The sequence below is a fragment of the Vitis vinifera genome, chromosome 4 (assembly GCF_030704535.1).
Source record: "Vitis vinifera cultivar Pinot Noir 40024 chromosome 4, ASM3070453v1".
In the NCBI taxonomy this organism is placed as follows: Eukaryota; Viridiplantae; Streptophyta; class Magnoliopsida; order Vitales; family Vitaceae; genus Vitis; species Vitis vinifera.
Genome location: NC_081808.1, coordinates 5,391,139 through 5,403,075, shown reverse-complemented (window position 1 = coordinate 5,403,075; position 11,937 = coordinate 5,391,139). Strand labels below are relative to the sequence as shown.

At 30.7% G+C, this 11,937-nt stretch overlaps 1 protein-coding gene across 1 annotated transcript; it reads left to right on the top strand.

Moving 5' to 3' along the window:
• The first annotated feature begins 318 nt into the window (after positions 1–318).
• Positions 319–4,798, top strand: LOC100249114 (NADP-dependent glyceraldehyde-3-phosphate dehydrogenase). The gene is made up of 9 exons (XM_002285250.5): positions 319–732; positions 1,112–1,305; positions 1,588–1,716; positions 2,327–2,446; positions 2,644–2,780; positions 3,024–3,179; positions 3,431–3,809; positions 3,974–4,090; positions 4,430–4,798. The coding sequence occupies exons 1-9, from the start codon at positions 588–590 to the stop codon at positions 4,541–4,543; spliced, it is 1,491 nt and encodes a 496-aa protein (XP_002285286.1). The 5' UTR covers positions 319–587; the 3' UTR covers positions 4,544–4,798.
• The last annotated feature ends 7,139 nt before the right edge of the window (positions 4,799–11,937 follow it).

The window sequence follows — 11,937 nt, the reverse complement described above, 5'->3', positions numbered from 1 at the left end:
TGCAACAAATTATTATTTTATAATTTGATTCATCAAAATTGTTGCAATAAAGTTTGACATTTCTCCCACAAAAGATTTATAAAGTAGAAGATGTCACCAAGTTAGGAAAAGAAAATTTTTAAATATTTTCTCTTTATTATTATCTTAGCTCTAACGGTATGTCACAAGTGCCTCTGATTCATTGAAGTGAAGTCAAAGGAAAAACAAAAGCAAATTGAAACAAATTAAACAATATCATTAGTAAGATTCAAATTCACATTAAATTCGAATTCAGAAAAAGAAATGAAAGGGACACAACATACTTTTTTATACAGAATATAATAAAGAGGAATATCATATCAGTAAGGAAAAAATGACAATTGAAGAAGTCATTAGCATTAGACGATCTAATGGGTAGGGTGAGTACATGGAAGAGAAGGAGCAGACACTGCTGTTGAGATGGAGACTTGAGAGGCACCCACTTGTCGACTTTGGAACCATCAAAAAATATCTGTGTCCCTACTACGCCGAAGAGGGCCATTACACTAACACTCCAAAATATCATTCAGATTCAGGTGGAAAGGAGACGAGAAATAATCAAACGAGAAATGGCAGGAAGTGGGGTGTTTGCAGAGATCTTAGATGGTGATGTCTTCAAGTACTACACAGACGGTGCGTGGAAGACGTCTTCTTCAGGAAAATCTGTGCCCATCATCAACCCCACCACCCGAAGCACCCAGTACAAGGTTCAAGGTATTCCATTTCTTCACCCTTTTCCTTTTATTCCAACTGGGTCTTTTTCCCCCTTCCTGTCTCTGAGAATTAATTTTGGGAAAAGGTCTTTGTCTGGTTTCCTGGGTTAAGAGAAATAATTGACCTTTGCATGCGAATTTCGAGCCGTAGAATTAAAAATAGAATCTAGGTTGGCACTGTAATTGCAAATTTTTTTCTGGGGATGTTTCCAAATCAAGCAGATTGAAGATGGGTTTTGAGTACTGAAAATTTTTTCATAAATTTCTTGGGTAATTGGATTCAAGAAAAGTTCATTTTCCTGGGTTTTATTTTTTATAGTTTCTAAGAGCAAATCAAAGTGTCTAAAGTTTTGGTAATTTTGGGTGTTGAAAATGAGCAGCATGTACCCAAGAGGAGGTGAACAAGGTCATGGAAACAGCAAAAAATGCACAAAAATTATGGGCAAAGACACCTCTGTGGAAAAGAGCAGAGTTACTTCACAAGGCAGCTGCAATTCTAAAAGAGCAAAAAGCACCCATTGCAGAGTGCCTTGTTAAGGAGATTGCAAAGCCTGCGAAGGATGCAGTGACTGAAGTAAGTGGTGTAGAAATGGTCTCCTCTGTTTGCATGATGATTTCCTTATGTTTGGTTGCTGAAAAAGTGGAAAGAAAAAGAAACTTATTTCTCAAAATGTAAGGTTATTGTGGCATGTTATTTAAAAAGGTTTTTGAAAAATAACTCTGTAATTTGAAAAATTAAAAGAAGAAACTCACCTTAACTCAGCCATATAGTAGTTGACAATTTTTCATCAACCAAACTGGCACTGTTGAATTTAGGTAAGAATATATATATATACATATATTTTCTTTTGTGAAGGTTGTGAGATCAGGGGATTTGGTGTCCTACTGTGCTGAAGAAGGAGTTAGGATTCTTGGAGAAGGAAAATTTCTGGTTTCTGATAGTTTTCCTGGGAATGAAAGGAGCAAATACTGCCTCACTTCAAAGGTAATTTCTTCACCCTTTCCTCCAAGGTCAGTTTCTTAGACAAATGGATCTGTTTTTTAGTGCATGGATGCTCACTTCAATGAACCGTTTTTGTCTTCACATTACAATGCCCAGAACACACTCAATATATGGTTTTGCAGTAGCAAATGTTAAGAATTAGTGGCAAAATGCCATATAATATTTGTAGTGAATTGGTGTCGGTGCCTACATTTGGTTTGAAGGGTTTGTCCGATATATGCTATGGTCATCAGTCAGTGGTTTTTATTTTAGCACTGAGAAAACAAAAATAAAATAAATAATGGGCTATCTTGAGTAAGCTATCAACCAGTTTCCTCCAGTTCGTAGTTAATGTGTTGCTTTTCCTTTTGTCTTTACATTTCCCTGTCTTACTATAACATAGCTCCAACTGATATCCACCGCCTTAGCTAATTGTTGAAGAACATGAAAGTAAAAGACAGAAAATAACTTATAGCAGCAGATACATTGCTGGGACTTCTCGTTCAATTTCTCTTATCAGATTTATTTGTGTAATAATTTCCTTGTGTTTAGTTACTCACTGATACTCTTTTTAGTGAAAAAGTACTATGGAATTGACTCGTGCTAAATGCAGATTCCTCTAGGTGTTATTTTGGCTATTCCACCGTTCAACTATCCCGTCAATCTTGCAGTATCGAAAATTGGCCCTGCACTTATTGCCGGCAACTCCCTTGTGCTCAAGCCTCCAACCCAGGTATGGATTTCACCCTTAAACATCTAATGGATCCACCTTTCAATATCACTTGGTTTTATAGATCAATTATAGTTTTTCCTATTTTTGATCAGATTCGTGTAGCAGATTGTATTTGAGGAAGGATTTCTCATCCTTCATTGTAGTCACTAATTTCATGGCGATGAAGAGTGTGTTTCTGATTATAAAATTTCTTGCAGGGTGCTGTAGCTGCACTCCACATGGTGCATTGCTTTCACTTGGCTGGGTTTCCCAAAGGACTTATTAACTGTGTTACAGGAAGAGGTTCTGAGATCGGTGACTTCCTTACAATGCATCCTGGCGTTGACTGTATAAGGTACTTCCTAGTTGCCTTGAGGTCTTTAATACTTTGTAAGCTTTCTGGGTTCTTGTCCTTCCTGGTTGTGCGATTTATTTGGTTCCCATTTACCAAACTATGGAGACACCAACACCCATCATTTCACCAAACTTACTCTCAAATTTGAAACCAAATGGGATTACAAATCAAAGTTTCCTTCTTTAACAAGCCTGGTGACTTGCAAAACCATCTATCTAATGAGCATTTCTTACTCATACACAGCTTCACAGGGGGGGACACAGGAATTGCAATCTCAAAGAAGGCTGGCATGGTTCCTTTACAAATGGAACTGGGTGGAAAAGATGCTTGCATCATTCTTGAAGATGCTGATTTGGATTTAGCGGCATCTAGCATCGTGAAAGGAGGCTTCTCATACAGGTGAAAAAAGGCCATGCACTAATCGATAACTGTTCAAAAATGTAGTAAAGTTTTTCTGTTACATACTAGATTCTGTAATTAATAATTACCAAATTCCAAATGGCACTAATTTCTTGCCCTACTCAATGATGTCACCAAAGCTTAATCCCTGAATCCCTATCCATAACGAAAATAGTTCAAAATCCTAAATCTGTCATTCTGTCACTTGGTTTTATTTGCTGCTGATTACTCAATGCTGCCGTCTATAACAGTGGTCAAAGATGCACGGCTATTAAGGTGGTCTTGGTAATGGAATCTGTAGCGGATGCTCTTGTTGAGAAAGTTAATGTTAAACTAGCAAAACTGACTGTTGGGGCACCGGAGGATGACTGTGATATCACTCCAGTTGTGACAGAGTCCTCTGCCAACTTTATCGAAGGGTTGATAACGGATGCCAAGCAGAAAGAAGCAACATTTTGCCAGGAGTACAAGAGGGAGGGCAATCTCATATATCCATTACTGTTGGATAATGTTCGACCCGACATGAGAATTGCGTGGGAGGAACCATTTGGCCCAGTTTTACCAGTTATCAGGATTAACTCTGTTGAAGAAGGAATCCACCACTGTAATGCTAGCAATTTTGGTCTCCAGGTACTGAATGAGCTAACAGTCACATCCTTCTACAATTTCCTTCCAATTATTTTTTTTTATTATTATTACATTGAAACAAGTGGGAAAAAAACTGATGTGAAATCAATTGTCAACAAAGAAAAGAAGTATTTCTCTTATGATGTAAGTGAATGGATTAAATGCAGGGTTGCATCTTTACGAGAGACATAAACAAAGCAATTTTGATCGGTGATGCAATGGAGACAGGAACAGTTCAGATCAATTCAGCACCGGCTCGAGGACCAGATCATTTTCCTTTTCAGGTGCATTTTCCCACCCCATTACTCAAAACAAACTGATGCCTTAATCATTCCAGTTTGGAAGTATTTATCATTATGGGGAAGTTCTTTGAATAAGCAACAAATCTTCAGCAGGCGCCTCATAGTTGCTCACAGTTTAATTACTTGATTCACAAAGACAGAAATCTTTGGACCGTTACTTGTCTTCTTGATTTGTGTTTTCTCACATTATTTCCAAAATTTGGCTATTTATTTTTTTGGAATGCCATTCTGAACAAAACAGTGGAACTCAATTTTTTTCTTCGGAACCCAAAACTTCCCATCGTTGTTCCGTATCCTGGGATTAACATCACCTCATTGCAGGGTTTCAAGGACAGTGGAATTGGTTCTCAAGGAATCACCAACAGTATCAATATGATGACTAAAACAAAGAGCATGGTGATCAATTTGCCAACCCCGACTTACTCCATGGGCTGATGATATGCTTAGTAGGTAATGAATTCAAGTATTTGGTGCTCTAGCCTGTAATGTAATTAGCAAGCAAGAAGAACCTTTTGTACTTCTTTAGATCTTTAGGCCACAAGGATGTTGAAACGTCAAAGGGAGTCTGTTCAGTTATCATATGCAATAAGTTTCTTCAAGCATTTTAATTGTCTGTAGAAGATGACCTTGAAATTCAGTGTTGAGGATTGCAGTTTGACAATTTCATTTGCCTTTTGTTTGGCTTGCTCAGATGTGGATACAACCATTGGATCTTGAATCTCATGTTTTCTTATTGCTCTTTATATCTCCAGCCTGAACCACCAATCTTTTTGTTATATCAGTGTCTTCCGCTCTTGCTCACATCTACACTCTAAATCATAAGCCCTCTTGTTGTAGTCTTTACAAGTGCATATCTCTCTCGTAACCTTTTCCTCTCATAACCTATATAATATTTATAAAAGTATTTTTACTAATTTTCCTTATTCTATAAGGTTATGTTTGGATGTCGAAAAATACTAAGAAAAGAAAAAAAATACCAAGAAAAATGATTTTATCATATTTGATTGTCGTATAAAAAATAATAAAGAAAATTAAATATAATTTAAACCAATGAAAAACTTATGTATTTTCAAATCATCTAATCTTTATATTGATAGGTCAAAATAAGTAAATGAGTTTGAAGTAGTAGATAAAAATGATTTATCGACTTTAAATCTATATTTCATTTTCCTTCACTTTTTCTTTGTTTCTATTTTTCCTCTTTATTTTCTTTTCTTTGCATTTTTCCTTAAAGTTTTTGAAAACCAAACATAGTCTAACAGATCTAATTACAAATATATATAAACTCAAGAAATAAATAAATATATTATAATTAGAAATTTGAAACACTTTCCAATAATTTTCAATAATACCCACATCAAACACTCATAACTCATACCCCTTTTGAACTAAAATTTATTTTTCAAAATGCTATCTTCGGTTTCAATTTATTTTTAATGGAATTTTCTTTTATTATGAGGTATCCCATCACTCATACCCCTTTTTTGAATTCGTTTTTAACCAAATTCCCATATCCTAAAGTCTGAAATGTAAAGGATAGAAACTTAAATACATGCCCATATCCTCCAATATGTTGGGCTAAGTTTGTTCAGCCCATGAGCCCGTATATTATGTTATTTTATATTTGGGTATTCCCCAAATAGAGATATATAAATAGTATTAAGTCTTTGGTATTATGAGAGAAGGGGATTTGACTGAGAAAATGAAAGAAAATCGGGGTTGTTTTTTGGACATGTTTTAGAGTTCAAGAGTAAAGTTACATGTTATTTTCATCAACTTTTGGGAAAGTATCCTTATGATATATTTTCTTCCCCATTTTTTTTTTTGGGATAGATGAATTCTCACCTCAAGCATTGAGATATTTATATAAGTTTTCAAGATGAAGAAATCTTGTGACTTAAGGCCCGTTTGACAGTGTTTTTTTAAAATTTGTTTTTCAAAACTGTTTACAAAAATAAAAATAAAAATTGTTTTTTATAATTTTTAAAAAACTAGAGTGTTTGGCAAGATTTTTAAAAAAATAGTTTTTGAAAACAAAAAATAAAAAGCTTATTTGTATGAAAGAATTTGTATTGTTTTTAAAAACAATGTATTACTTTTATTTTATAAAAAAAAAATTATAAAATTAATTTATAATAATATGAAATCAAATTCAAGTCCAGTCTTATTGAAAAATAAAAATAAAATCTACAATTATATATGAGTTAAAGATAAATAATTTTTTTAAATTATAAAACAATTATTTTATTATATAAAAACAAAAAAATTTATAAGATAAAAATAATTTTAATATTCATTTTTAATATAAGTCAATTAAGTACTTTAATTAATTTTATTTTTTTATTTGATCGTGATTTCTTATGTTTTTTTTTTAGAAATTTTTTTGAAGTTAAAGAATCAAAAAAAGCATTTTTAATGTTTTGTAAAACAAAGGATATTTGGTGAATTATTACTATAAAATGATTTATAAAAAAACAAAAAACAAAAAGACTTGTTCGGATAAATTATTTTTTTTAAAAAAAAATATTTTGATTTTGTAAAAAAATAATAAATTTATATAATATTAATTAATTAAATTTAATTGAAGTCTTATTGAAACTAAAAATAATTTTGTGATTAAAAATAAATTAAAAAATATATAGTTTTTAGTAAAACATAAATAGTAATATTACAATAAAATCAAAAATTATATTTTTAGTAGAAAATATTCTATTTTATTATATGTTAGAAAAAATATATATTTTATTATATTAATAAATTTCTAGTATGAATGAGTTTATTATTTAACTTTTAAATTATTTTTAAAAATTAATAGACTTGTTAATAAATCCAACGCATTAAGTCTTGTTTAATTTGAACTTAATTTACCTAAATAAAAAATAAAAAATAATAATTATATGTAGAAAAATAATAATAAAGTGTATATGTTTTTCTATTGTTTTTTAAAACCGATGAAAACAACTTTTACTTGTTCTTTAAAAGTTGTTTTTTATTTTATTTTATTTTTAAAAACCGGAAACAGAGAACAATAACTAAACAGTGTTATAAATTTTAAAAAATTGTTTTCTATTTTTAAAAATAGAAAATAATTTTTAAAAACCCTGCTAAACAAATTTTTAATTTTTGTATCTCATTGAAGTGGAAAAAAATTTCTTCATAGTTTTTTACCTCAATTTTGAGGGTTTTTCTACATCATATTTGGAATCTTTTAGATCTCTCCCGTATCTTCCCAACACAACACTCATACTTAACCCATGCAAGATAGCCATATATGTAGGGACCCCTCCCCCTAATGACGCGTGGCGCACATCTCCTAATGACACGTGGCACGCGTTTCTATCCGGATTACCCCATCTGGATTTCCCCACGATGACACGTGGCACGTTTCTCCTATTCGGACTTTCCTCAAGGAGAGGCACACGACACTCGCGAACATTACATCCGAACGACCGTCATATCGCATTCGGATGACCGACGTATCCTATCCGGATATGTTTGTCCGGATCGTTAACTAAAATAAGCAAGTCTTACACGTCATTCCAACAACCTGCCACAGCCCACGTTCCGCCACTTGTAGAGTGAAAAGACAGGAATGAAGTGACGGCAAGTCACTTCCCACGATCTCTGACAGCCGCGACGCCTCCCACAATCTCTGTTAGCCGCCCGTAGGGTGATGATGACCCTGCCACCACCTAGAGGCATCATGACCAAGCCAAAATATCTCCCTATCATTAAAGAGGGAGACAGAGTTTCTAATACGATATATATAGACCTTCACACAAAGAGGAAGGTAAGTTTGCTATACCTAGTAAAAGACCAATTGATTTATCTATTTGAACTATGGCTGATAAAACCATCGGAGGGTGTGTTCGGACACCCTGTCCGGACGCCTTTTGCAGGGACGACTGAACCAGAAATCTATATTGGTTGAGATCGTGCGTCCATCCATTTGGCAACTACGTAGATCACTAGGAATGCGATGCCTCAACAATATAGCCATGGACTAAAATTTCCATTGAATATGGAGTAGTACAAATCCAACCTGACTATAACCCATTGTTGCCATGAGTAACATGAAACGGTGGAAAATGACTTATCCTTGAATTGTTTGGAAGTCACTTTCTCCTTGAGATGTGAAGCCCCAGCTTCACATGGCCTCGTTAGGTCGAGAGGAAGATGGTCCTCACAATGTTAAAAGAAGTATAGATTTAGGAATCAGACAAGCTACAGGGTCACCATCAATGAACCCAACCACAGTCTAGAACACCCCAACATTTTCTCCTCTTTCACCCGTGTATTCCGGAGTGGTTCCAAACAGAGGTGTGAACAAAATATTAATAAATATTTACCATTATTCCTTTCATTTAATGCAACATGATACCTTTTGATGTGTGGCATTAAGGTAATTAGTGATAAAACAAAAGAAGGGCAAATATTTTATCTACCTTATTCACTCACCCTTGCAACATGTGGACACACTAACTAGGACACATTAACTACCATAAATGAATTAAAAAATCCTCTCTGCCTCTCTTCACGTATGTGGTCATAATATTCCCTTGACTTAATTATCATAAAATTATTATATTTATTTGGATAAAAATAATATCATCTTTTACAATTTTATTTTTGTTAAAATAAAAATAAAAATTAATATTTATCAATTGCAAGTATTAATAAATGTAAATTTAATATTTATCAAATATATAAAATTAAGATATAAACATTTTATAGTTAAAAGAAAAAATACATGTGACGAGAGGAAAATATGGTTACACTTTCTTTTAAGATGTTATTTTGAACAAAGAATATGTATAATTCTTTTATTATATTTCTTATGTAAGTACAATTGCAAAAAATTTACCTAATTATTTTCTTCTTTTTTTTGGTAAATAATTTCTTTATTTATATAGAATTATAAATAAAGATAAATTAATTTCAAAATTCAAATAATTATTTTAATTTAAAATTTATTTTTTTAATTTGTAACTTAGTTATTTTCTAATAATAATAGGTGTCATATCTATCTCTTTTTAAAAGATTGTAATTGAAGTACAATTTTAATTTTGTAAAAGTTTAGGAAACATAAGTGTCTAAGAAATCTTATTTAAAGAGGATTATTTTTATTTTATTTTTTTGAAATTTTAGGAAAAAATTTTGTCAAACAAATTCTATTTAATTTGGTCATAATCACCAACTTGACAAATAATAACACATGCTTCTTTATTAAATAATAACAAATAATTAATTACTTTTAATTTAATATTTAGATTTGTTTATTATAGAATAAATATATACAGGAAGTTTGCATAGGGCTATAATATTTTTTAAAATATAAATACTCAAAAGTTCAAAAAATTTGTCTCATTTTTTACTAAATTATTTTTTATAATTTTTATTAAAATTTCAAAATTACATAATATGACCTTCATTGCCCGCCTGTCCATGTGCCATGCACATGGAACAAACCTAGTTATTATAATATTTGCCTTGCACATGGAACAAACCTAATTCGATATAATATTTGATTTCACTTCTGACATCATATTTTATTTATATTGATATTATTCTTTATATTTTAAAATTTAATTTATATTTTTTTTACCAATGAGAACAAAAAATAAAAAATAAATAAAAAAACAAAAAAAAAAATGTTTTTTTAACATTAGAACACGATTTTCAAACTGTTCCAAACATTAGAACACGATTTACTGTTGTAGATATAAATTGGGCTATTTGATTAAAAGGACAATTTAAAACCTAATTTTGAAAATATAACGTTTTGTCTTTTTTACCACATTTTGACTAAAATATCTTCATTCTTTTATTGTAAAAATAATATTTTTTAAATAAAAAAATCTACTTGTAAATATTTAGAATTTGGAGTCGATGATAATCTGATTTAAATGTAAATGCAGAATTACTGTTTGTTGGGAGATTTCCCTCCAAAAAACTTGAATAATTCCTTTGAATAAGAGTGAGAGTAATTGATTTTGAGGTGTTAAAAAATTATTTTTATTGTTTTTTTTCAAATAAATCTTATTTTAATATTATATTAATATGATTTTGTTTTTATTTTTTTAATAATTCATTTTATAATTTTAATGATTTTAAAAATATTTAAATATATTAAATGACTTAAAAATTTTAAGTATCTAAATTTCCAAACATTTTTGTTCAAATCTAGGTATAATTATTTTTAAAATATTAAATATTCAAATCTAGGTCTTTTTGCCCTATCCCAATCCCGAAATGGTGTGCAACATATGCTAGCCTATTAAAAAAAATCAATTAATATTCAATTTTTTATGAAAAATAAATTTGCATGAATAGATGGAAGAGTGTATATTTTAAAATATAATATGTACATTAAAAAAAGTCCCTTATTCTACTGTGGAAAAAAGGTTGAAGATTATCCTGGATGTGAGGCTGAGCAGAGAAAATTGTCCTCAGATTTTATTGTCACATGTGAAAAAAAAAAAAAACTAAAGCCATCCCTAGATTAATAGGTTGGAGAAAAAAAATGATGAGTGCAGTACATTGAATTATGACTCTGTTCATGAATCTTATTAGCAAATAAACGCCAATGAATGGTTAGTTTAATCCTGAATGCCATAATTTAAAAATAATGTTTTTAAAACGAATGAATATGTGTTTTATTAATTATTTTATAAAACAAAGTCTTATAAAGGTTTTTAAATGAAATGCTCAAGTTACTAAAAGAATCAAACTTAAAACAAAAACGTTTTGGGTTGATTTTTATGCAACCGATCAAGGGTATCCTAAACCAGTCAAACTAGTTCCGATTAAGCTTGCACAAAATTATCGCTCTCTTACAATGGTTGTTGTTTGACTAGTCAAAATCTGATTAAGGTTTGATTGAACATTAAAATCATTGACGGTGACCTGTAGAACATTAATTGCTTTAATGACTACCTAACTGATGAGATTGAATCAAAGCTTAAGCGATTGAGGCATTCCTATATAGTTTTGGGTGTTCAAGCCCATCGAGCACTTGTAAGAACACTTATATTGAATTGTTTTTCAAATATTTTATCTTATTCAAAGTTTTTCATTAAGGTGCATTGAATCCTTCACTTGCAAATCTATTAGTGCACCCATTGAAATTATCATTGGTTTTTTTTTGCACTCATTGAAATCATCTTAGTGTTTTTATTATTTTTTACTTTTTGTATTGAGTTATGTTAGCCCAATGATTCTCCTGAGTGAGTTTTGATGATAAAAATCGTGATTAATTCACTAATAATTTTAAATCAAGATGAGTTTCAAGTGTTTTTTTTTTTATAAATTCAATTGAAAAATGAAGTTAGGATAAAAAAAAGCTCAAGATAATTATCAAATGGTTAAAAGAAGTACAAGACCTAGTATGTATGAAGGTATTTCAAGCTTAGGAATCTTATTAAGATGTTCATTTGAGTGCACTTAGGATTTTAAAATTCATCCATGCATGACTTTCATACTCTATTTCGAGCCTTAAAGATCATATTTTTATAGAGAACAATTTTAAAAAACCATTTTTCAAAAAGGTTTTCTAAAATAATTTCCAAATAAAGCATGATAGAATGAAGGTTTGTTTGAAGCCTTGGATAATAGAATCATCATTTGACAAGGAGATCGAGGAGAGTGTAAGTAAACAAATTACTAAACCACTATAAAAAAACATTTGCATTTCTCTTCCTTCTACTCTTTAAATAACTTGTTTTATTAATTACTTATTTTATTATTTTAATTATTTATTTTCAAGAAGTTTTAAATTATACAATTCACCCATCTTAGATGTTTTTTTGCCAATTAATTAGTTTTATTTT